This window comes from Oncorhynchus kisutch, linkage group LG15 (genome assembly GCF_002021735.2).
Source record: "Oncorhynchus kisutch isolate 150728-3 linkage group LG15, Okis_V2, whole genome shotgun sequence".
NCBI lineage: Eukaryota > Metazoa > Chordata > Actinopteri > Salmoniformes > Salmonidae > Oncorhynchus > Oncorhynchus kisutch.
The window spans coordinates 70470019-70495195 of NC_034188.2; the positions used below are offsets into that span (position 1 = coordinate 70470019).

The 25177-nt window shown below is 44.1% G+C and overlaps 1 protein-coding gene across 1 annotated transcript; it reads left to right on the top strand.

Annotated features, from left to right (window-relative positions):
• The first annotated feature begins 207 nt into the window (after positions 1 to 207).
• On the top strand, positions 208 to 13085 carry siae (sialic acid acetylesterase). The gene is made up of 10 exons (XM_020503425.2): positions 208 to 537; positions 6258 to 6422; positions 7043 to 7200; positions 7278 to 7416; positions 7552 to 7732; positions 7996 to 8114; positions 8211 to 8344; positions 11485 to 11639; positions 11860 to 12046; positions 12464 to 13085. Exons 1-10 carry the CDS (start codon positions 480 to 482, stop codon positions 12707 to 12709), a joined length of 1542 nt encoding a protein of 513 aa, XP_020359014.1. The 5' UTR covers positions 208 to 479; the 3' UTR covers positions 12710 to 13085.
• The last annotated feature ends 12092 nt before the right edge of the window (positions 13086 to 25177 follow it).

Consider the following 25177-nt stretch of genomic DNA (forward strand, 5'->3'; position numbering starts at 1 on the left):
ATATGCTTAAAAATATGCCATGATGCTCATACAATTGTAATTTTATACAACATTTGTCTGATGCACTCACACGCTACTGAGGCACTTACCGGAGTATTCAACAACTGTCTCGGTCAACCAGAGTTGGATGTGGACCAATGAAGCTGTAGGCTACTAACATAACGTTTTCACTGTCGCACTGTTTGTCCTTCGCAGCCGCTGTAGTCTGCATTTTTTCCCTTTCACAAATCAAAACAAAAGTTGCCGAACTATGATAAATAGTACTGTAGCGAGCTTGATTATTATCAATGTGAACATGTGTGAGCGACAGACTGATACGTATCACACTGACCTTCAGTAGATTGTTAGAAACAGCGTTATAATGTTCCAGATGAAATATGAAGAAGAATCACGTGACATTTAGTGCTTAAAAGGCAATTACTTCCTTGTTTGGATTGTAGTGTAGCCTAGTTAACGTTAGCTACAGGTCAAGTTTAACAATGTTTCTGAAGATATGTTTGTGTTTTCTCACTATTTTAGGATCATTGTATGCCTATGGTGAGTGTTAATTTCTTGTTTAATACATATTTTAATTGCTACCCATGGATTTAGGAATACTAGAACCTTCTTATGATGGTTCAAAGGTCAGCCATGTTGGTCAACCTCGATTTGCCAGTGCTGTGATAAGATGATGCGTAAAACATTGAATGTGAACTATTTATGTGCACTGTATGTGTGTTCGCTACCTAGCCAGACAGTTTTAGAGGAATGATTCCATACACTTTTTCAAATTAACTGCCAATATGCCAACATTCCATTCAAACAATGCAGTCAATCCACAGCCATATAACGTAAACTCGTACATCGCCTTGGTCCGTACAATTGCCCTTATTTTAGCGCCCCAAAAACGTAATACTTCCAGATCAACTGTAATGTCAATACCATTGTAAAGCACAATTCTCCACTTTCCAACCAAATCAATTACATGACCTAAACACTGCCCGTTTCTGCATAATTCAAACAGGCAATGAACCCCGTCGGGTCTTTTAAAATTGGCGGGTGGGGAAGCGAAACTAATGCGTGATAGTAAGAAGGAGAGATGTTGTGTGGGGAAAATTGCTTTTTTTCACTCGATCTGTCCAACTTATCGCCTCAAAAATGTAAATAAAACACTAAAGAGTTTAGTACATACCTATTTGAAGGTTTGTGTCTAATTTGAATCGGGTTTTTAGGGCGTTGCTAAAGTGATCTTAGAAGTAAACAGCGGCTTTGAGAATGATGATCGCATGCAATAATGACGGGAAAAATGACTAGGTATCCCCCCCTTACCCCGTCACTGTCCAGTTCTTGTTTTTAAACGATGAGAGAAGTGCTACACCTGGTGGAGAGAGATTGTAAGACAAATAGTTTTTTATTCCTGCTGTACGTTATGCCATTGTAACAGTATAACTTTAGACCGTCCCCCTCACCCATACCCGGGCGCGAACCAGGGACCCTCTGCACACAACAACAGTCACCCACGAAGCATCGTTACCCATCGTTACTGGCTCAAATCAGTTGATGATAGGGACCCATGTCATCCAAAAAGTTATAATTTTGACATTTATTATTTGTTTTACCTTTTTTAAGTCAGTTAAGAACATTCTTATTTACAATGACGGCCTACCGAAATGCCTCCTGCGGGGACGGGGGCTGGGATTACACATATTACCAAAGCAGCAACACATGACAACACAGCATGGTAGCAACATGACAACAACATGGTAGCAACACAACATGGTAGCAACGCAAAACATGGTACAGACATTATTGGGCACAGACAACAGCACAAAGGGAAAGAAGGTAGAGACAACAATACATCACACGAAGCAGCCACAACTGTCAGTAAGAGTGTTCATGATTGAGTCTTTGAATTAAGAGATGGTGAGAACTGTCCAGTTTGAGTGTTTGTTGCAGCTCGTTCTAGCTGCAGTGAACTGAAAAGACGAGCGACCCAGGGATGCATGTGCTTTGGGAACCTTTAACAGAATGTGACTGGCAGAATGGGTGTTGTATGTGGAGGATGAAGGCTGCAGTAGATGTCTCAGATAGGGGGGAGTGAGGCCTAAGAGTTTTATAAATAAGCATCAACCAGTGGGTCTTGCGACAGGTATACAGAGATGCCCAGTTTACAGAGAAGTATAGAGTGCGGTGATGTGTCCTATAAGGTGCATTGGTGGCAAATCTGATGGCCGAATGGAAAAGAACATCTAGCCACTCGAGAGCACCCTTACCTGCCGATCTATTAATTCTCTCCGTAATCTAGCATGGGTAGGATGGTCAACTGAATCATTGTTAGTTTGGCAGCTGGGGTGAAAGAGGAACAATTTACAATAGAGGAAACCAAGTCTAGATTTAACTTTAGCCTGCAGTTTTGTTATGTGCTGAGAGAAGGACAGTGTACTGTCTAGCCATACTCCCAAGTACTTGTATGAGGACTACCTCAAGCTCTAAACCCTCTTGAGGTAGTAATCCCTGTGGGGAGAGGGGCATTCTTCTTACCAAACCAAATTACCTTTTGTTTTGGAGGTGTTCAGAACAAAGTTAAGGGCAGAGAAAGCTTGTTGGATGCTAAGAAAGCTTTGTTGTAGAGCGTTTAACACAAAATCCGGGGAGGGGCCAGCTGAGTATAAGATTATCATTTGCATATAAATGGATGAGAGAGCTCAAGCAGTAGGAAGATAAGTTAATGTAAATTGAGACGAATGTGGGGCCTAGGATCGAGCCTTGGTGTACTTCCTTGCTGACAGGCAATGGCTGAGACAGCAGATGTTCTGACTTTATACACTGCAGTCTTTGATTTCATCCTTCATTTAAAGGGGGAGCTGTGGCTGCTTTCCAAGCAATGGGAACCTCCCCAGAGAGGACAGGAGAGGACAGGCTGGTTAAAAGGGTCAGAGATAGGCTTGGAGATGATAGGGGCAGCAACCTTAAAGAAAAATGGGTCTAAACCATCTGACCCAGATGTTTTTGGGGGGTCAAGTTTAAAGAGCTCCTTTAGCACCTCGGACTCAGTGACCGCCTGCAGGGAGAAGCTTCGTAGCAGGGCAGGGGAAAAAGAGGGAGGAGCGTTGGGGCTAGTCGCATTAGAAGGGGTGGGAGATGAGGAAATGTTGGACAGGCAAGGAGGCATGGGTAATCCAATACGAGTCCTGACTTAATGAAGTGCCCATCTGTCTATAGAACATTCTTTCAAGAGTTTTGATGGTCATCCAGGTGCTTTTTTGGCAAACTTGAGTCAACTTTTTGGATGACATGGGTTCCATTATGTCTGGCGAAAACCAAACTCTGCATTCCACAGTAAGAACCTTATACCAACTGTCAAGCATGGTGGTGGTAGTGTGATGGTTTGGGGATGCTTTTCTTCCCCGGGATCTGGATGACTTGCCTTTTTAATAGAAGGAACCATGAATTCTGCTCTGTATAAGAAAATTCTACAGGAGGATGTCAGGCCATCCATATGTGAGCTGAAATTGAAGCGCAGCTGGGTCATGCAGCAAGACAATGATCCAAAACAAACAATCCAGTCTAAATGAAAATGGTTAAAAAGCAACACATTTGAAGTTTTGGAACAATTTGATATTGTGGCAGGACTTGAAATGAACAGTTCATGCTTGAAAACCCAAAAGTCGCTAAGCTAAAGCAGTTATGAATGCAAGAGTGGGCCAAAATTCCTCGACAGCAAGGAGGAAGTATTTGGTTGTGGTCATTGCAGCTGAAGGTGGCACAATACGTTATTGTGTGTAAGGGGGCAATTACTTTTTCATAAGGGAATTGGGTGTTGCATGAGTTTGTTAATTTTAAAATACTTAACGTAAAATTATTTGTAAACTCTGGTTCCCTTTTATCTAATATTAGGTTTTAGTTGAAGATCTTAACATTCCGTATCAAAAATATGAACAAATAGAGAAAATCAGGAAGGGGTCATACTTTTTCACAGCACTGTGTATTTATGTAAACTCAGCAAAAAAAGAATGTCCTCTCACTGTCAACTGCGTTTTATTTTCAGCAAATTTAACATGTTTAAATATTCTTATGAACATAAGATTCAACAACTGTGACAAACTGAACAAGTTCCACAGAAATTGATTAAAGTGGGGTCAAAAGTAACAGTCAGTATTTGGTGTGGCCGCCAGCTGCATTAAGTACTGCAGTGCAGGGGCTGCAATCTGAGGTGCAGTTATCTCTAATGAACTTATCCTCTGCAGCAGAGGTAACTCTGGGTTTTCCTTTCCTTTGGCGGGACTCATTAGAGCCAGTAAAGATGGACTGTCATTTCCCTTTGCTTATTTGTGCTGGTCTTTTACCAAATAGGACAATCTTCTGTATACCACCCCTACCTTGTCACAGCACAACAGATTGGCTCAAATGCATTAAGAAGGAAAGAATTCAACAAATTAACTTTTTAAAAAGGCACACCTGTTAAACTGCATTCCATGGCCCTACCTCCATGAAGCTGGTTGAGAGAATGCCAAGAGTATGCAAAGCTGTCATCAAGTTAAAGGGTGGCTATTTTGAAGAATCTCAAATATATATTTTGACTTGTTGAACACTTTTTATTATTATTTTTTGGTTACTACATGATTCTATATGTGTTATTTCATAGTTTGTCTTCTGTCTTCACTATTGATCTACAATGTAGAAATTTGTTTAAAAAATAAAGAAACCCTGGAATGATTAGGTGTGTGTACAAACTTTTGACTTACTGTAAGTATTCAGACCCTTGACTCAGAACTTTGACAGTGATTACAGCCTCGACTTGTTGGGTATGATGCTGCAAGCTTGGCACACCTGCATTTGGGGAGTTTCTTCCATTCTTCTCTGCAGATCCTCTCTAGCTCTGTCAGGATGGATGGGGAGCCTCGCTGCACAGCTATTTTCAGGTCCGGGCTTTAAGTCTGGGCTCTGGCAGGACCACTCAAGGACATTCAGAGACTTTTCCTGAAGCCACTCCTGTGTTGTCTTGGCTGTGTGCTTAGGGTTGTTGTCCTGTTGGAAGGTGAACCTTCACCCCAGATTTCATCAAGGATCTCTCTGTACTTTGCTCTGTTCATCTTTCCCTCGATCCTGACTTGTCTCCCAGGCCATGCCGCTGAAAAACCATCCCCACAGCATGATGCTACCACCATAATGCTTCACCGTAAGGATGGTGGCAGGTTTCCTCCAGATGTGCCACTTGGCATTCAGGCCAAAGACTTCAATCTTGGTTTCATCAGACCAGAGAATCTCGTTTCTCATGGTCTGAGAATCCTTTAGGTCCCTTTGGGCAAACTCCAAGCAGGCTGTCATGTGCCTTTTTTTTTTTTTTTACTGAGGAATGGTTCCGTCTGGCCACTCTACCATAAAGGCCTGATTGGTGGAGAGTTGCACAGATGGTTGTCCTTCTGGAAGGTTCTCCCATCTCCACAGAGGAACTCTGGAGCTCTGTCAGAGTGACCATCTGGTTCTTGGTCACCTCCCTGACCAAGGCCCTTCTCCCCCATATTGCTCACTTTGGCCAGGCAGCCAGCGCTTGGAAGAGTCTTGGTGGTTCCAAACTTCTTCCATTTAAGAATGATGAACTATGTTCTTGGGGACTTTCAATGCTGCATAATACCCTTCCCCAGATCTGTGCTTTGACACAATCCTGTCTCGGAGCTCTACAGACAATTCCTTTGACCCCCATGGCTTTTTTTTTTTTCTCTGACATGCACTGTCAGCTGTAGGACCTTATATTGACGTGTGTGCCTTTCCAAATCATGTCCAGTCAGTTGAATTTACCACAGGTGGACTCTAAGTTGTGGTAACATCTTAAGGATAATCAATGGAAAGGATGCACCTGAGCTCAATTTCGAGTCTCATAGCAAAGGGTCTGAATACTTAAATGTTTTTCTAAACCTGTTTTCACTTCGTCTTTATGGGGTATTGTGTGTGTGTGTGTGTGTGTGTGTGTGGGTTGAGGAATGATGTATTTATTTATTTAATACATTTTAGAATAAGGCTGTAACATAGCAAAAGGTCAAGGGGTCTGAATACTTTTTGAATGCACTGTACATTGAATTATGCATTTTACTGTCAAGGCAACTGAACAGGTAAATGTGTCAAGATTATATTTTATTGGGCTTTATGCATACTGTCAAATAACATTTGAAAGAGTAACTTTGAATATGCGTATTGATTGTTTAATTGCCTTGAATATTGACTTGGATAAATATTTTCTAATACAGTAGATTTAATAATATAATTTTTTTTGTTTCCAGGTGGTAGGTTCCAATTTGCCTCCTATTATGGCGATCACATGGTTCTGCAGAAGGCCCCAGAGAGGGCTGTGTTGTGGGGCTATGGACCCGATGATGCTGAGGTCACAGTCTCTCTATCAGGAGGACCAGTCACTAACAATGCATCTGCTGTCAGTGTGGCTGCCGGTGAGTTATCTGATCCCAACAATGCCTTTAGTTTAGCGTGCCTATCCAGTCATGTCATGAAGTTGAGGATGAAGTAAGCAGAACTGTAATTTCAAGGAGAGTTGATAAAACCCTAAGCTTGTGTCAAGTAACAAATGTTAACATCGTAATGTAAAGGTGACTGTGACATGTCTGTCAGAATGAGGAAAAAGCTGAGGAAGTGTGAGGGACAAAAAAAACACGTTGTTTGAAGTTAATTGTGCTCAGTGTCCCACTTTTTCTGCCTTGCAATGTACTGTACAGTGTATTTGGAAAGTATTCAGACACCTTGACTTTTTCCACATTTTGTTACGTTATAGCCTTTATTCTAAAATTGATTAAATAAAAATGTACTCCATCTACACACAATACCCTATAATGACAAAGCGAACAGTTTTTTTTCGAAATGTTTGCAAATGTAAATTGCTTTGTCATTATGGGGTATTGTGTGTAGATTGAGGAATTGTGTTTATTTAATCCATTTTAGAATAAGGCTGTAACAATGTGGAACAAAGGAAGGGTTCTGAATACTTTCCGAATGCACTGTATATGAAGAGATTAGTGTAACCTTCACTGATCCATGGTTTTGGATCTCTTCCCAGGGATATGGAGGGTAACCCTTGTCCCAATGGAAGCTGGCGGTCCCTACAATGTGACTGCAGTCCTCCAGAACAACCACAGTATCACTCTCACAGACGTGCTGTTTGGGGATGTCTGGCTGTGTGGGGGACAGAGCAACATGGCTTTCACAACTTCTCAGGTACACTCTGCAATGTTCAAATCAGTCTGAGTTTGCATAGTTGTAATAATAACCATTATTATGTCTTGTCCTCCAAGGTGTTCAATGCATCAGAGGAGCTAGCTCGGGTCTCCAAGTTCCCTCAGGTGCGGATCTTTATGGCTGCCTTGGAGCAGAGCGACACTGAGCTGACTGACCTGGCTGGAGTGGAGGTGCCCTGGTCTGTCCCCACAGCAAGTATGGACAGGCTCATACAGTCTTAGTTCAATTACATGTGAAATTTCATGCAAATGATAGCTGTCAGCAAACTAAGTGAAATGGTATTAATACATTTAGTTGATAATGAGAATTAATCTTAAACCTCCTGAACAGAGTTGCTGGGTGGTGGGGATTTCAAGCACTACTCTGCAGTGTGCTGGATGTTTGGGCGCCACTTGTACAAGGCGCTGAAGTACCCCATTGGCCTAGTGACGTCCTGCTGGGGAGGCACACCTGTAGAGGCATGGTCCTCCCCACGAGCACTCCAACACTGTGACCTGGACAGGATTAACGGGTAAGGGTACAGGGACTTTGGAGCTTTACTCTTGCAATAGAGATGTAAAGTAGCATACCTACCAAACATCTTACGTCAGCAATTATAGACATTTTCTTAAGGATTGTAGATGAGTAGACTAGTCAATATTTCTGTCTTGTTTCTTTTGGACTAAGTTAATGTGAGCATTGTTACAGAAATATACAGATAGCATGCACCTTAAAATATCCTCTCACCTATTGTTCTTGATATTAGTTGGACTATGTTATTTTCGTTTCATCCAGGTTCCCCATGCCATATACACCTTCAATGTATTTGTCTGTGTGGACTAACTCTTTGTTGTGGAATGCCATGATCCATCCACTTCTCAACATGACCATCAAAGGAGCTATCTGGTACCAAGGTAAAACAGCTTGGGGTCACATCTGTTTTCTCCCATCTTTTAGCATACAATAACAGCATAGAAACTTAAGACATCTTGACTTGACCCCTGTGATAGGTGAGGCCAACACAGACTACAATCAGAAGAAATACTCCTGTTCCTTTCCCTCCATGATTGATGACTGGAGGATGGCTTTCCACCAGAGCTCAGGGGGACAGACTGCACCAGATTTCCCCTTTGGATTTGTACAGGTACTGACTAAATGTTATGGTTAAAGTTTGACACCAGACGACGCTGATAACATATCTGTGATTCTGCAGCAGCTGATGTTGAGACGTCCTACAAGCCTCTCGGCTGGTGTTTACAGAACATTCAGTGCTGTGTGATAAGTCCCTTATCGTGACAACACCTAATCCCCTGTGAATGTAAACTAGTCCCCTGTGAATGCAAAAAAATAAACGTCCTCTCACTGCCAACTGCGTTTCTTTTCAGCAAACGTAACGTGTAAATATTTGTATGAACAGAAGATTCAACAACTGAGACACTCAACAGATTCCACAGACATGTGACTAACAAATGGAATAATGTGTTCCTGATCAAAGGGGGGTGTCAAAATCAAAAGTAAGTCAGTATCTGGTGTGGCCACCAGCTGCATTAAGTACTGCAGTGCATCTCCTCCTCATGGACTGCACCAAATTTGCCGGTTCTTGCTGTGAGATGTTACCCCACTCTTCCACCAAGGCACATTTCTGTGGGGAATGGCAATGGCCCTCACCCTCCGATCCAACAGGTCCCAGACGTGCTCAATGGGATTGAGATCTTGGCTCTTCGCTGGCCATGGCAGAACACTGACATTCCTGTCTTGCAGGAAATCACACACAGAACGAGCAATATGGCTGGTGGCATTGTCATGTCAGGATGAGCCTGCAGGAAGGGTACCACATGAGGGAGGAGGATGCCTTCCCTATAACGCACAGCGTTGCCTGCAATGACAACAAGCTCAGTCCGATGATGCTGTGAGACACCGCCCCAGACCATGACGGACCCTCCACCTCCAAATCGATCCCTCTCCAGAGTAAAGGCCTCAGTGTAACGCTCATTCCTTCGACGATAAACGCGAATCCGACCGTCACCCCTGGTGAGACAAAACAGCGGCTCGTCAGTGAAGAGCACTTCTTGCCAGTCCTGTCTGGTCCAGCGACTGGGTTTATGCCCATAGGTGACGTTGTTGCCGGTGAGGTAAGGTAGGTCCTCACCAGACAACAGGCCTACAAGCCCTTAGTCCAGCCTCTCAGCCTATTGCGGGTAGTTTGAGCATTGCGTGATTGTGCATTCCTGGTGTAATTCGGGCAGTTGTTGCCATCCTGTACCTGTCCCGCAGGTGTGATGTTTGGATGTACCGATCCTGTGCAGGTGTTACACGTGGTCTGCCACTGGGAGGACGATCAGCTGTTCGTCCCGTCTCCCTGTAGTACAGTCTTCGGCGTCTCACCGTATTGACATTGCAATTAATTGCTCTGGCCACATCTGCAGTCCTCATGCCACCTTGCAGCATGCCTAAGGCACATTCACAGAGATGAGCAGGGACCCTGGGCATCTTTCTTTTGGTGTTTTTCAGTCTGTAGAAAGGCCTGATGTCCTAAGTTTTCATAACTGTGACCTTAATTGCCTACTGTCTGTAAGCTGTTAGTGTCTTAACGACCATTCCACAGGTGCATGTTCATTAATGGTTTTATAGATCATTGAACAAGCATGAGAGTGTTTAAACCCTTTACAATGAAGATCTGTGAAGTTATTTGGATTTTTACGAATGATCTTTTAAGGACAGGGTCCTAAATCCCAGCAAAAAAAAAAGAAATGTCCCTTTATCTAGTAGCAATCACTACATTGGTTTGTCAATGTATTATACTAGGATGTTATCAACTACTGCTTATGCTGTTACATTGATTCTCTCTATATATTTGTCCTGCGGTCTCTACGTCTAGGAAGGTTGAAAAAGTATGTGACACCCTAGGCTAATGACTTCTCCAAGCTAATTGGAGTCAGGAACCCACTGACCTGGAAGTCCAATCAATGGGACGAGATTGGAGATGTTGATTAGAGCTGCCTTGCTGATAACAAAACTCACAAAATGTGAGTTTGCTATTCACAAGAAGTATTGCCTGATGTGAACCATGCCTCGAACAAAAGATATCAGAAGACCTAAGATTAAGAATTGTTGACTTTCATACTTTTGTAACCCTTTCCAACTTTATCTTTAAAAGCCTTGATGTTCATCACTCCACAGTAGGACACATTGTCTATGAATGGAGAAAGTTCAGCACAGTTGCTATCTATTCTCCCTAAGAGTGGCCATCCTGCAAAGATGACTTCAAGAGCACGGTGCAGAACGCTCAATGAGGTTAAGAAGATTCCTAGAGTTTCAGCTAAAGACTTACAGAAATCTCTGGAACATGCTAATCTCTCTGACGACTCTACAATACGTAAAACACCAAATAAGAATGGTGTTCATGGGAGGACACCATGGAGGAAGCCACCCCTGTCCAAAAACCATTGCTGCACGTCTGAAGATTGCAAAAGTGCACCTGGATGTTCCACAGCGCTACTGGCAAAATATTCTGTGGACCGACGAAACTACAGTTGAGTTGTTTGGAAAGACCACACAATACTGTGTGTGGAGGAAAAAAAGGCACAGCACACCAACATCAAACCTCACCCCAACTGTAAAGTATGATGGAGGGAGCATCATGGTTTGGGGCTGCTTTGCTGCCTCGGGGCCTGGACAGCTTGCTATTATCGACGGAAAAATGTATTCCCAAGTTTATCAAGACATTTTTCAGGAGAATGTCCACCAATTGAAGCTCAACGGAAGTTGGGTGATGCAGCAGGACAATAACCCAAACCAGAAATGAATCAACAACAGAATGGTTTTAAAAGAAGTGGCCAGTCAGAATCCTGAACTCAACCTGCTTGAGATGCTTTGGCATGACCTCCAAAATTCCTCCTGTCCTTTGTGCAGGTCTCATCCGCAACTACAGGAAACGTTTGGTTGAGGTTATTGCTGCCGAAGGAGGGTCAACCAGTTATTAAATCCAAGGGTTCACATACTTTTCCCACCCTGCACGGTGAATGTTTACAAGGTGTGTTCAATAAAGACAATGTATAATTGTTTATTAGTATAAGCAGACTGTCTTGTTGTGACCTAGATGAAGATCAGATCAAATTGTATGACCAATTTATGCAGGAATCCAGGTATTTCCAAAGGGTTCACATACCTTTTTCTTGCCACTATCTAGCATCATAGGAATCACTACATTGCTTTGACAATATATCACTCCAGGATGTTATCCACTGCTGCTTATGTTGATTCTGTCTATATATTTGTCCTGAGGTCTCTACGTATAGAAAGGCCTCCTTAAGTGAGGGATTTCCAAACATACGCTGGCACCAGACTGCAGACTATGGCTTTGCTCCCAACCTGCGTATGAAGAACACATTCATGGCTGTTGCTATGGACTTAGGAGATGAAATGTCTCCCTTTGGCAGGTAAGTAACAATCATAGAATGGATACCACAGTATTTGATAAGCCTGTACTCTTATAAAGTGTCAGGCAGTTCACATTTGAATACTGTGAGAATACAAGGCTACGTTCCAATCTCGAAACTAACATACCACTTAGGATGCATGCATTGCATCATTCTAAGTGGTATGCTAATGAGGGTATTAGAATGTGGAACAAGCTGTTTACCAGTGACTTTGTTCCAGTATCCATCCCCGGGATAAGCAGGACGTGGCCTATAGACTGTCTCTAGGGGCGAGAGCTGTGGCTTATGGGGAGGAGGGCGTCTCATTCCAGGGGCCTTTCCCTAGCCGGGTCCTGGTCAACGACCAGTATATCAACGTAACCTATGACCAGAGAGTGTCTGTCACTCAATCCAAAGATATCTTTCAGGTAAGTGATGGCTGTAGTTGTAATGAGTTCTAAGGTATGGGGTAGCATTTAACCTAGTGGTTAGAGTGCTTGGCTGGTAACCAAAATGTTGCCTGTTTGAATACCCGATCTGACAATGTGAAAAATGTGATCTGCCCTTGCTCAAGGCAATAAGCCCTCATTTGCCCCAGAGGCACCACACTACTACCCTGTAAAACAACACATTTCACTGCACCTATCTGGTGTATGTGACAATGCAATAATATTATCATTATTAGTGTTTCTACCAACCATGATCAGGTTGGACTGGATGAACTGGGTCTGAATTCTTTATCTGTTATGGTCAGCAGCTTGGCATGTTGTCATGTAGGCTTTTCCACCTTGCTAAAAAAAAGTGTCAGGGGAAACCATTTCTTAACAAGACTGTTTCTTCCTCAGATTTGCTGCTCAGCGGCGAGGGTACCCTGTGACTCTCTGTCACTGTGGGTCCCAGCTCCCATAATGCAGTGGGGCCTTAGCGCCATCCAAGTGTCCACGAATTACTGTTCCCTGAACCATGTAGCCGGCCTGCGCTACGCATGGAGGGACTGGCCTTGTGACTTTAAGGCATGTCCTGTTTACAGTGCTGATGGGGTTCTACCTGCACCTCCCTTCACTCTCAACCGCTGGCCAGACAAGCGGTGAGACGAGAACCCCCCCCTCTGCTAGGAATGGATTATTCCACCCAATAATGGTGTGGTGGTTAACAAGATGCACTTGTGTCAAGATTGGAAATTAAATGCTTACATTTCCTCCTGAGTCATCAGTGTGAAACTGATTGCAGTCGATCTTTGAATTGTCTTGAACATAATTTATCTACAAAAAACAATCACCTCTTTGGCTTGTTTACAATTGCACTGAAGCTGAATCATTCTATAATTTTTTCATATTGTATTCTGTTTATTTACGCAGTGGGAAATGTGTTTTGAATGATACAATATGAACAATCACTGTTGCCTTATTTCATTTTACTATCATTGATCATCAAATAAATAAACAAGTTAGTGGGTTTTTATTGAAATGCCAGGCGTGGTCCATCTATATTGTCCACCAAATCAACCATAGTTCTATCTACACAGGGGTCAACTTGAAGGTGCTCTACACAAAGAGACCTGAAGAGGGAGATCAGATTAACTGTTTCTTTCACATGCTAGCAACAATGTGGTAAGCTAATGATGGTATTAGAATGTGCAACGAGCTTTACCAGTGACTTTGTTCCAGTATCCATCCCCGAGACGAGCAGAACGTGGCCTATAGACTGTCTCTAGGGGTGAGAACTGTGGTTTATGGGGAGGAAGGAGTCTTATTTCAGGGGCCTTTCCCTAGTCGTTACCCATGAGCAGAGAGTTTGTCACTCAAGCCACATATGTAAATACTACCGTTCAAAGGTTTGGGGTCACTTAGAAAAGCATTGTCCATTAAAATAACATCAAATTGATCAGAAATAATGTGTAGATATTAAATGACTGTTGTAGCTGGAAATTGCTGATTTTTGATGGAATATCTATATAGGTGTACAGAGGGCCATTGTCCTGACTCTCTGAGGTCATTAAAGATCCCATGGCACTTATCGTAAGAGTAGGGGTGTCAACCCCGATGTCCTGGCTAAATTCCCAATCTGGCCCTCAAACCATCACGGTCACCTAATAATACCCAGTTTACAATTGGCTCATTAATCCCCCTCTCCCCTGTAACGATTCCCCAGGTCGTTGCTGCAAATGAGAAAGTGTTCTCAGTCAATTTACCCAGTAAAATAGCGGATAAATAAAAAAATCATCAACCGGCACGTTGTGTTAGCCTTTTAAAATGATAAACTTGGATTATGCTAGCACAGCTGAAAACTGTTGTTCTGATTTCAAAGAAGCAATAAAACTGGCCTTTACATGAGTTGAGGATCTGGAGCATCAGCATGTGTGGGTTCGATTACAGGCTGAGAAGGGACAAAGACTTTCTTCTGAAACTCAACAGTCTATTCTTGTTCTGAGAAATGAAGGCTATGTCATGCGAGAAATTGCCAAGAAACTGAAAATCTCGTACAATGCTGTATACTACTCCTTTCACAGAACCGAGCAAAATGGCTCTAATAGAAAGAGGAGAGGCACTGCTCCCTTCACAGAACAGCGCAAACTGTCCCTAACCAGAATAGAAAGAGTGGGAGGCCCTGGTGCACAACTGAGAAAATAAACAAGTAACAAGTAAGGACACGTAAACTCAACAAAAACAGAAACACCCTCTCACTGTCAACAGCGTTTCTTTTCAGCAAACTTAACATGTGTAAATATTTGTATGAACAAAAGATTCAACAACTGAGACAAACTGAACAAGTTCCACAGACATGTGAATAACAAATGTATTAATGTGTCCCTGAACAAAGGTGGGTCAAAAGTAATGGTCGGTATCTGGTGTGGCCAGCTGCATTAAGTACTGCAGTGCATCTCATCATGGACTGCACCAGATTTGCCAGTTCAAATAAAATGTTATTTGTCACATACACATGGTTAGCAGATGTTAATTCCACAACTACTACCTTGTACACACAAGTGATAAAGAATATGTACATAAAGACATGAATGAGTGATGGTAGAGAACGGCATAGACAAGATTCAGTAGATGGTATCGAGTACAGAATATAAATATGAGATGAGTAATGTAGGGTATGTAAACATTATATTAAGTGGCATTGTTTAAAGTGGCTAGTGATACATTTATAACATCAATTTCCATTATTAAAGTGGCTGGAGTTGAGTCAGTATGTTGGCAGCAGCCACTCAATGTTAGTGGTGGCGGTTTAACAGTCTGATGGCCTTGAGATAGAAGCTGTTTTTCAGTCTCTCGGTCCCTGCTTTGATGCGCCTGTACTGAACTCGCCTTCTGGATGATAGCGGGTTGAACAGGCAGTGGCTCGGGTGGTTGTTGTCCTTGATGATCTTTATGGCCTTCCTGTGACATCAGGTGGTGTAGGTGTCCTAGAGGGCAGGTAGTTTGCCCCCGGTGATGCGTTATGCAGACCTCACTATCCTCTGGAGAGCCTTACGGTTGTGGGCAGAGCAGTTGACGTACCAGGCGGTGATACAGCCCGACAGGATGCTCTCGATTGTGCATCTGTAGAAGTTTGAGTGCTTTTGGTGACAAGCCAAATTTCTTCAGCCTCCTGAGGTTGAAGAGGCGCTGCTGCGCCTTCTTCACAACGCTGGCAGTGTGGGTGGACCAATTCAGTTTGTCTGTGATGTGTACGCCGAGGAACTTAACTTACTACCCTCTCCACTACTGTCCCGTCGATGTGGATAGGGGGGGGTGCTCCCTCTGCTCTTTCCTGAAGTCCACAATCATCTCCTTTGTTTTGTTGACGTTGAGTGTGAGGTTCTTTTCCAGACACCAGACTCCGAGGGCCCTCACCTCGTCCCTGTAGGCCGTCTCGTCGTTGTAGGTAATCAAGCCCACCACTGTGGTGTCGTCCGCAAACTTGATGATTGAGTTGGAGGCGTGCATGGCCACGCAGTCGTGGGTGAACAGGGAGTACAGGAGAGGGCTCAGAACGCACCCTTGTGGGGCCCCAGTGTTGAGGATCAGCGGGGTGGAGATGTTGTTACCTACCCTCACCACCTCGGGGCGGCCCGTCGAAGTCCAGTACCCAGTTGCAGAGGGCGGAGTCGAGACCCAGGGTCTCGAGCTTGATGACGAGTTTGGAGGGTACTATGGTGTTAAATGCTGAGCTGTCGTCGATGAACAGCATTCTCACATAGGTATTCCACTTGTCCGGATGGGTTAGGGCAGTGTGCAGTGTGATTGTGTCGTCTGTGGACCTATTGGGGCGGTAAGCAAATTGGAGTGGGTCTAGGGTGTCAGGTAGGGTGGAGGTGATATGGTCCTCGACTAGTCTCTCAAAGCACTCAAAGCACACAGACTGGGATAAGGATTGATTGAATATGTCCGTATACACACCAGCCAGCTGGTCTGCGCATGCTCTGGGGACGCGGCTGGGGATGCCATCTGGGCCTGCAGCCTTGCGAGGGTTAACACGCTTAAAAGTTTTACTCACTTTGGCTGCAGTGAAGGAGAGGCCGCAGGTTTTGGTAGCAGGCCGTGTCAGTGGCACTGTATTGTCCTCAAAGCGGGCAAAAACGTTATTTAGTCTGTCTAAGAGCAAGACATCCTGGTCCGCGACGGGGCTGGTTTTCTTTTTGTAATCCGTGATTGACTGTAGACCCTGCCACATACCTCTTGTGTCTGAGCCATTGAATTGCGACTCTACTTTGTCTCTATACTGACGCTTAGCTTGTCTGATTGCCTTGCGGAGGGAATAGCTACACTGTTTGTATTCGGTCATGTTTCCGGTCACCTTGCCCTGGTTAAAAGCAGTGGTCCGCGCTTTCAGTTTCGCGCGAATGCTGCCATCAATCCACAGTTTCTGGTTTGGAAATGTTTTAATCGTTGCTGTGGGTATAACATCGTAAATGCACTTTCAAATGAACTCGCTCACCGAATAAGCGTATTCGTCAATGTTGTTGTTGTTGTTGGACGCAATGCGGAACATATCCCAATCCACGTGATCGAAGCAGTCTTGAAGCGTGGAATCAGATTGGTCGGACCAGAGTTGAACAAACCTGAGCGCGGGAGCTTCTTGTTTTAGTCTCTGTCTGTAGGCTGGAAGCAACAAAATGGAGTCATGGTCAGCTTTTCCGAAAGGAGGGCGGGGGAGGGCCTTATATGCATCGCGGAAGTTAGAATAACAATGATCCAGGGTTTTACCAGCCCTGGTTGCGCAATCGATATGCTGATAGAATTGAGGAAGTCTTGTTTTCAGATTAGCCTTGTTAAAATCCCCAGCTACAATGAATGCAGCCTCAGGATATGTGGTTTCCAGTTTGCATAGAGTCAAATAAAGTTTGTTCAGGGCCGTCTATGTGTCTGCTTGGGGGGGAATATATACGGCTGTGATTATGATCGAAGAGAATTCCCTTGGTAGATAATGCGGTCGACATTTGATTGTTAGGAATTCTAAGTCAGGTGAACAGAAGGACTTGAGTTCCTGTATGTTGTTATGATTACACCACGTCTCGTTAATCATAATGCATACCCCCCCCTGCCCCTCTTCTTACCAGAAAGATGCTTGTTTCTGTCGGCGCGATGCGTGAAGAAACCAGCTGGCTGCACCAACTTCGATAGAGTCTCTCAAGTGAGCCATGTTTCCGTGAAGCAAAGAACGTTAGTCTCTGTCTCTCTGGAATGCTAACCTTGCTCGCATTTCATCAACCTTGTTGTCAAGAGACTGAACATTGGCGAGTAGTATGCTAGGGAGTGGTGCGCGATGAGGAATGGCCCTAGCCCTCACCCTCCCTCACCGTCCCAGACGTACTCAATGGGATTGGGATCAGGCCAAGACAATAAAAAAGACAGTGGTAGAATAAATTCAACGTCGCCTTTGTTTCACCACAAAACCGGAGATTAACATCTCTCCGGTGAAGTCCACAAAGCATATTGCATGTAACAAACGGTTACATTACCTAGAAACTAGACACACTAATACCCTGTCTTTGAAAGATAATTCGTAAAAATCCAAATAATTTCACAGATCTTCATTGTACAGTTTAAACACTGTTTCCCATGCTTGTTCAATGAACCATAAACAATTAATGAACATGCACCTGTGGAACGGTCGTTAAGGCATTAACAGCTTAGAGATGGTAGGTAATTAAGGTCACAGTTATGAAAACTTAGGTCACTAAAAAGAGGCCTTTCTACAGACTCTGAAAAACACCAAAAGAAAGATGGCCAGGGTCCCTGCTCATCTGCGTAAATGTGCCTTAGGCATGCTGCAAGGTGGCATGAGGACTGCAGATGTGGCCTGGGCAATAAATTGCAATGTCCGTACTGTGAGACACATAAGACAGGGCTACAGGCCAGACAGCTGATCGTCCTCGCAGTGGCAGACCATGGCTAACAACACCTGCACAGGATCGGTACATCCGAACTCCGATTGGGATCAGAGCTCTTTTCTGGCCGTGGCAGAACACTGACATTCCTGTCTTGCAGGAAATCATGCACAGAACGAGCAGTATGGCTGGTGGCATTGTCTTGCTGGAGGGTCATGTCAGGATGAGCCTGCAGTTAGGGTACCACATGAGGGAGGACGATGTCTTCCCTATAACGCACAGCGTTGAGATTGCCTGCAAAGACAACAAGCTCAGTCAGATGATGCTGTGATATACCGCCCCAGACCATGACGGACCCTCCACCTCAAAATCGATCCCCCTCCAGAGTTACAGGCCTCGGTGTAACGCTCATTCCTTCACGAATCCCAACCATCACCCCTGGTGAGACAAACCCTCGACTCGTCATTGAAGAGCACTTTTTGCCAGTTCTGTCTGGTCCATCGACGGTAGGTTTGTGCCCATAGGCAACGTTGTTGCCGGTGATGTCTGGTGAGGACCTGCCTTTACAACAGGCCTACAAGCCCTCAGTCCAGCCTCTCTCAGCCTATTGCGGAGAGTCTCTGAGCACTGATGGACAAATTGTGCATTCCTGGTGTAACTCGGCCAGTTGTTGTTGCCATCCTGTACCTGTCCCGCATTCCAATGTGGAATAAGTCAAAGGGTATGAATACTCTCTGAAGGCACTGAAAAAACGGAGAGATTTCACAGACAATAATATTGTTCTTTGAGTTTTGTTGGAGTTTAGAGTGACAAAGTAGCATACAGCTAACTTCTCTCTCCTGTCTCTTCATTGAGCAGTACAGCCCAAGTGGACCTGTTACTATGGATACTCACATTTTTATAGCCCCCATGAGCAGAGTACAGTCATGGCCAAAAGTTTTGAGAATGACACAAATATTAATTCCACAAAGTTTGCAGCTTCAGTGTATTTAGATATTTTTGTCAGATGTTACTATGGTATACTTAAGTATAATTACAAGCATTTCATAAGTGTCAAAGGCTTTTATTGACAATTATATCAATTTGATGCAAAGAGTCAATATTTGCAGTGTTGACCCTTCTTTTTCAGGACCTCTGCAATCTGCCCTGGCATGCTGTCAATTAAATTCTGGGCCACATCCTGACTGATGGCAGCCCATTCTTGCATAATCAATGCTTGGAGTTTGTCAGAATTTGTGGGTTTTTGTTTGTCCACCCGCCTCTTGAGGATTGACCACAAGTTGTCAATGGGATTAAGGTCTGGGGAGTTTCCTGACCATTGACCCAAAATATTGATGTTTTGTTCCCCGAGCCGCTTAGTTACTTTTTCCTTATGGCAAGGTGCTCCATCATGCTGGAAAAGGCATTGTTGATCACCAAACTGTTCCTGGATGGTTGGGAGAAACTGCTCTCGGAGGATGTGTTGGTACCATTCTTTATTCATGGCTGTGTTCTTAGGCAAAATTGTGAGTGAGTCCACTCCCTTGGCTGAGAAGCAACCCCACACATGAATGGTCTCGGGATGCTTTACTGTTGGCATGACACAGGACTGATGGTAGCGCTCACCTTGTCTTCTCTGGACAAGCTTTTTTCCAGATGCCCCAAACAAATGGAAAGGGGATTCATCAGAGAAAATGACTTTACCCCAGTCCTCAGCAGTCCAATCCCTGTACCTTTTGCAGAATATCAGTCTGTCCCTGATGTTTTTCCTGGAGAGAAGTGGCTTCTTTGCTTTAAGAGACGGTCTTGGCGCTTGTTGGAGTTTTTTGGGTGCCCTGAAGCCTTCTTCACAACAATTGAACCACTCTCCTTGAAGTTCTTTATGATCCGATAAATGGTTGATTTAGGTGCAATCTTACTGGCAGCAATATCCTTCCCTGTAAAGCCCTTTTTGTGCAAAGCAATGATGATGGCACGTGTTTCCTTGCAGGTAACCATGGTTGACAGAGGAAGAACAATGATTCCAAGCACCACCCTCCTTTTGAAGCTTCCAGTCTTTTATTCGAACTCAATCAGCATGACAGAGTGATCTCCAGCTTTGTCCTCCAGGATTAAATTTGTCAGAAGCAATCGGGCCTGGGTAGGGTAGGCCCTAAACGTTGTGGGTAGGGCTCGGGCTTAAAATTCAAGTCAGTACTGGGCTCTAGTACAGGGAGCAGCACAAGCAGCGATGACATCATCACATTATCCAAAAACATGGCAGACATTGGATGAATATAACATTTGAATATCTTCTGCTGTGAGTGATGGAGAAAATAAATTAGCAACAATATTTTGAATAATTCAAGGGATGTTTTGTGCACAAAGGTGATGACTAAAGTGTCTTCATTAGGAATTTTCAAATCTGACCTCTATATCAAATCAAAGTTTATTTGTCACGTGCGCTGAATACAACAGGTGTAGACCTTACAGTCAAATGCTTACTTACAGGCTCTAACCAATAGTGCAAAAAAAAGGTGTGTGTGTAAGTAAAGAAATAAAACAGTAAAAAGACATTTGAAAATAAGAGTAGCAAGGATATATACAGACACCGGTTAGTCAGGCTTATTGAGGTAGTATGTACATGTAGGTATCGTTAAAGTGACTATGCATATATGATGAACAGAGAGTAACAGTAGCGTAAAAAAAAGGGGTTGGCGGGTGGAGGGACACAATGCAGATAGCCCGGTTAGCCAATGTGCGGGAGCACTGGTTGGTCGGGCCAATTGAGGTAGTATGTACATGAATGTATAGTTAAAGTGACTATGTATATAAAATAAACAGGGAGTAGCAGGAGTGTAAAAGAGGGGTTGGGGGGGTGGCACACAATGCAAATAGTCTGGGTAACCATTTGGTTACCTGTTCAGGAGTCTTATGGCTTGGGGGTAAAAACTGTTGAGAAGCATTTTTGTCCTAGACTTGGCACTCCGGTACCGCTTGCCATGCGGTAGTAGAGAGAATAGTCTATGACTGGGGTGGCTGGGGTCTTTGACAATTTTTAGGGCCTTCCTCTGACACTGCCTGGTGTAGAGGTCCTGGATTGCAGGCAGCTTTGCCCCAGTGATGTACTGGGCCGTACGCACTACCCTCTGAAGTGCCTTGCGGTCGGAGGCCGAGCAATTGACTTACCAGGCAGTGATGCAACCGGTCAAGATGCTCTCAATGTTGTAGCTATAGACATATTTGAGGATATCAGGACCCATGCCAAATCTTTTAGTTTCCTGAGGGGGAATAGGCGTTGTTGTGCCCTCTTCACGACTGTCTCAGTGTGTTTGGACCATTCTAGTTTGTTGTTGATGTGGACACCAGGGAATTTGAAGCTCTCAACCTGCTCCACTACAGCCTTGTCGATGAGAATGGGTACGTGCTCGGTGCTCCTTTTTCTGTAGTCCACAATCATCTCCTTAGTCTTGGTTACGTTGAGGGAGAGGTTGTTATTCTGGCACCACCCGGCCACGTCTCTGACATCCTCCCTATAGGCTGTCTCGTTGTTGTCGGTGATCAGGCCTACCACTGTTGTGTCGTTTGCAAACCTAATGATGGTGTTGGAGTTGTGCCTGGCCATGCAGTCATGGGTGAACAGGGAGTACAGGAGGGGACTGAGCAACCACCCCTGGGAAGCTCCAATGCTGAGGATCAGTGTGGCAGATGTGTTGCTACCTACCCTCACCACCTGGGGGCGGCCCGTCAGGAAGTCCAGGATCCAGTTGCAGAGGGAGGTGTTCAGTCCCAGGTTCCTTAGTTTAGTGATGAGCTTTGAGGGTACTATGGTGTTGAACGCTGAGCTGTAGTCAATGAATAGCATTCTCACATAGGTGTTCCTTTTGTCTAGGTGGGAAAGGGCGGTGTGGAGTGCAATAGAGATTGCATCATCTGTGGATCTGTTTGGGCGGTATGCAAATTGGAGTGGGTCTAGGGTTTCTGGGATAATGGTGTTGTGAGCCATAACCAGCCTTTCAAAGCCCTTCATGGCTACGGGTCTGTAGTTATTTAGACAGGTTGGGTAGCCTAGTGGTCAGAGCATTGGACTTGTAACCAAAAGGTTGCAAGTTCAAATCCCCAAGCGGACAAGGTACAAAATCTGTCGTTCCTAGGCCGTCATTGAAAATAAGAATTTGTTCTTAACTGACTTGCCTAGTAAAATAAATAAATAAAAGGTTGCCTTTGTGTTCTTGGGCACAGGGACTATAGTGGTCTGCTTGAAGCAGACTGCTTTACAGACTCAATCAGGGACATGTTGAAAATGTCAGTGAAGACACCTGTCAGTTGCCCGGAGCACACGTCCTGGTAATCCATCTGGCCCCGCAGCCTTGTGTATGTTGACCTGTTTAAAGGTCTTACTCACGTCGGCTACGGAGAGAGTGATCACACAGTCGTCCGGAACAGCTGATGCTCTCATGCATGCCTCAGTGTTGCTTGCCTCGAAGCGAGCATAGAAGTGATTTAGCTCATCTGGTAGGCTCGTGTCACTGAGCAGCTCGCGGCTGTGCTTGTAGTCTGTAATAGCTTGCAAGCCCTGCCACATCCGACGAGTGTCGGAGCCGGTGTAGTATGATTCAATCTTAGCCCTGTATTGACGCTTTGCCTGTTTGATGGTTTGTCGAAGAGCATAGCCGGATTTCTTTTAATCTTCCGGGTTAGAGTCCTGCACCTTGAAAGCGGCAGCTCTCCCCTTTAGCTCAGTGCGAATGTTGCCTGAGCAGCTCGCGGCTGTGCTTCCCTTTGTAGTCTGTAATAGCTTGCAAGCCCTGCCACATCCGACGAGTGTCGGAGCCGGTGTAGTATGATTCAATCTTAGCCCTGTATTGACGCTTTGCCTGTTTGATGGTTTGTCGAAGAGCATAGCCGGATTTCTTTTAATCTTCCGGGTTAGAGTCCTGCACCTTGAAAGCGGCAGCTCTCCCCTTTAGCTCAGTGCGAATGTTGCCTGGAATCCATGGCTTCTGGTTGGGGTATGTACGTACAGTCACTGCAGGGACGACGTCCTCAATGCACTTATTGATAAATCCAGTGACTGATGTGGTGTATTCCTCAATGTCATCAGAAGAATCCCGTCCAGTCTCTGATAGCAAAACAGTCCTAGTATCTGCTTCATCTGACCATTTTTTTATAGACCGAGTCACTGGTGCTTCCTGCTTTAATTTTTGCTTGTAAGCAGGAATCAGGAGGATAGAGTTGTGGTCGGATTTACCAAATGGAGGGCGAGGGAGAGCTTTGTACGAGTCTCTGTTTGTGGAGTACAGGTGATCTAGAATTGTTTTCCCTCTGGTAGCACATTTAACATGTTGATAGAGATTTGGTAGAACTGATTTATTAAGTTTCCCTGCATTAAAGTCTCCTGCTACTAGGAGTGCCGCCTCTGTGTGAGTGGTTTCCTGTTTGCTTATTCCCTTATACAGCTGACTGAGTGCGGTCTTAGTACCAGCATCTGTTTGTGGTGGTAAATAAACAGCCACGGAAAGTATAGCTGAGAACTCTCTAGGCAAGTAGTGTGGCCTGCAATTTATCAAAAAAATCTAGAGAATTCCTTTGATTTCCTGCCCCAGCTGTTGTTTACAAATATGCACAGACCCGCCCCTGAATATCTGAATATCCATGTCATCATTCAGCCACGTTTCCGTGAAACAGAGGATATTACAGTTTTTGATGTCCCATTGGTAGGATATTCGTGATCGTACCTCGTCTAGTTTATTGTCCAATGATTGCATGTTTGTGAGTAATATTGACGGTAAAGGCAGCTTTCCTACTTGCCTTCTGCAGGTCCGGACAAGGCATCTGGCTCTTCGTCCTCTGCATCGCTTCCTTTTGCGAATAATTGGGATGTCTGCCCTGTGGGGTGTTTGGAGAATATCATGTGAGTCCTGCTTGTTGTTGTTCCAGCAATGGAGTTCTTATTTCTGGGTCCGCGTAAGTTCAACTGCAGTACCGAAGAAAAACTGTATGAGCAGTCGAAACCGAATATCTAGACCGGAACCCTGGTTTCCTCTTGAGTCATCAGTGTGAAACTGCTGGCAATATTTCAGTGTGTGCATCTTTGAATTCTCTTGAACATAACTACATAATTATCTACAAAACCAATCACCACAATTTAGGTAATGCATTGATATTTAGCTGCACAATTTAGATGATGAGTCTTTCTATAAACTAGGGTACGAGTGAGGATTTCCTATGCTGGACAACTTGTTACAGTGGTTTAAGTCATTGATCATCTGCCAATTTTTTAATTTCATTACATTTTTATTTCTTTTTTATTTAACCTCTATTTAACTAGGCAAGTCAGTTAAGAACACATTCTTATTTTCAATCAAGGCCTAGGAACAGTGGGTTAACTGCCTTGTTCAGGAGCAGAACGACCGATTTTTACCTTGTCAGCTCGAGCAACCCTTCGGTTACAGTTCCCACACTCTAACCACTAGGCTACCTGCTGCCCCACATTACAATATAAGGGGGAACATAGCTATAATCAATAGCTGCAACAAGCTCTGTCTCACGTCAGAATTAGACGTTCATCAATGTTTCTCAAATGTCAAATTTCAAAGTGTTTAAGGTTAAGTTTAGGCCTTAACTCTGAAATTGTAAGGTTTGGGATAGGCTTAAAAATAAAATCTCAAACAACTTTAAATTGCTGTATTCAAATATGCAACCTTTGACACCAGAGGCAGGTGCTTACACCCATCTGCAATTGCCGTCTGCAACGCCAACACCTACTTGAAGGTAACACCGCTCACAGTTGCCACTAGGGGCCGGTTTCCACGTCATCTCCCGAATTTCTCAGACATGGATGGACGTTGAATACTGATTTGTAATCAAGGGGGTCTTGGCTTCTATATTAACCCCTATATGTATAATTATATATGTTATACAATTGTATAACATTAAGGCCCTTAAATTACAATTAAGTCCTAGAATTTGAACTGTCAATGTCTGTATGAACCCTGCTTAAAGGATGTATAGCCTTAGGCCTATGTTGTAAGGGTGGAATTATGGGCCAATTTACATATTCCTCTAAGTACACATGACATGTGAAACTGCATAAACATTATTTGTATTTTTGTTTCAAACCATTTTGAAATGTTGATCCCAATGTCACACATTGGCCCCACTTATTTATAGAAAGACCCTAATGCTAATCTTCCGACTAGCTTGGAAAGACAGTACCGTGCAGTATCGAAGAGCCCTCACTGCTGCTCGATCATCCTATTTTTTCCAACTTAATTGAGGA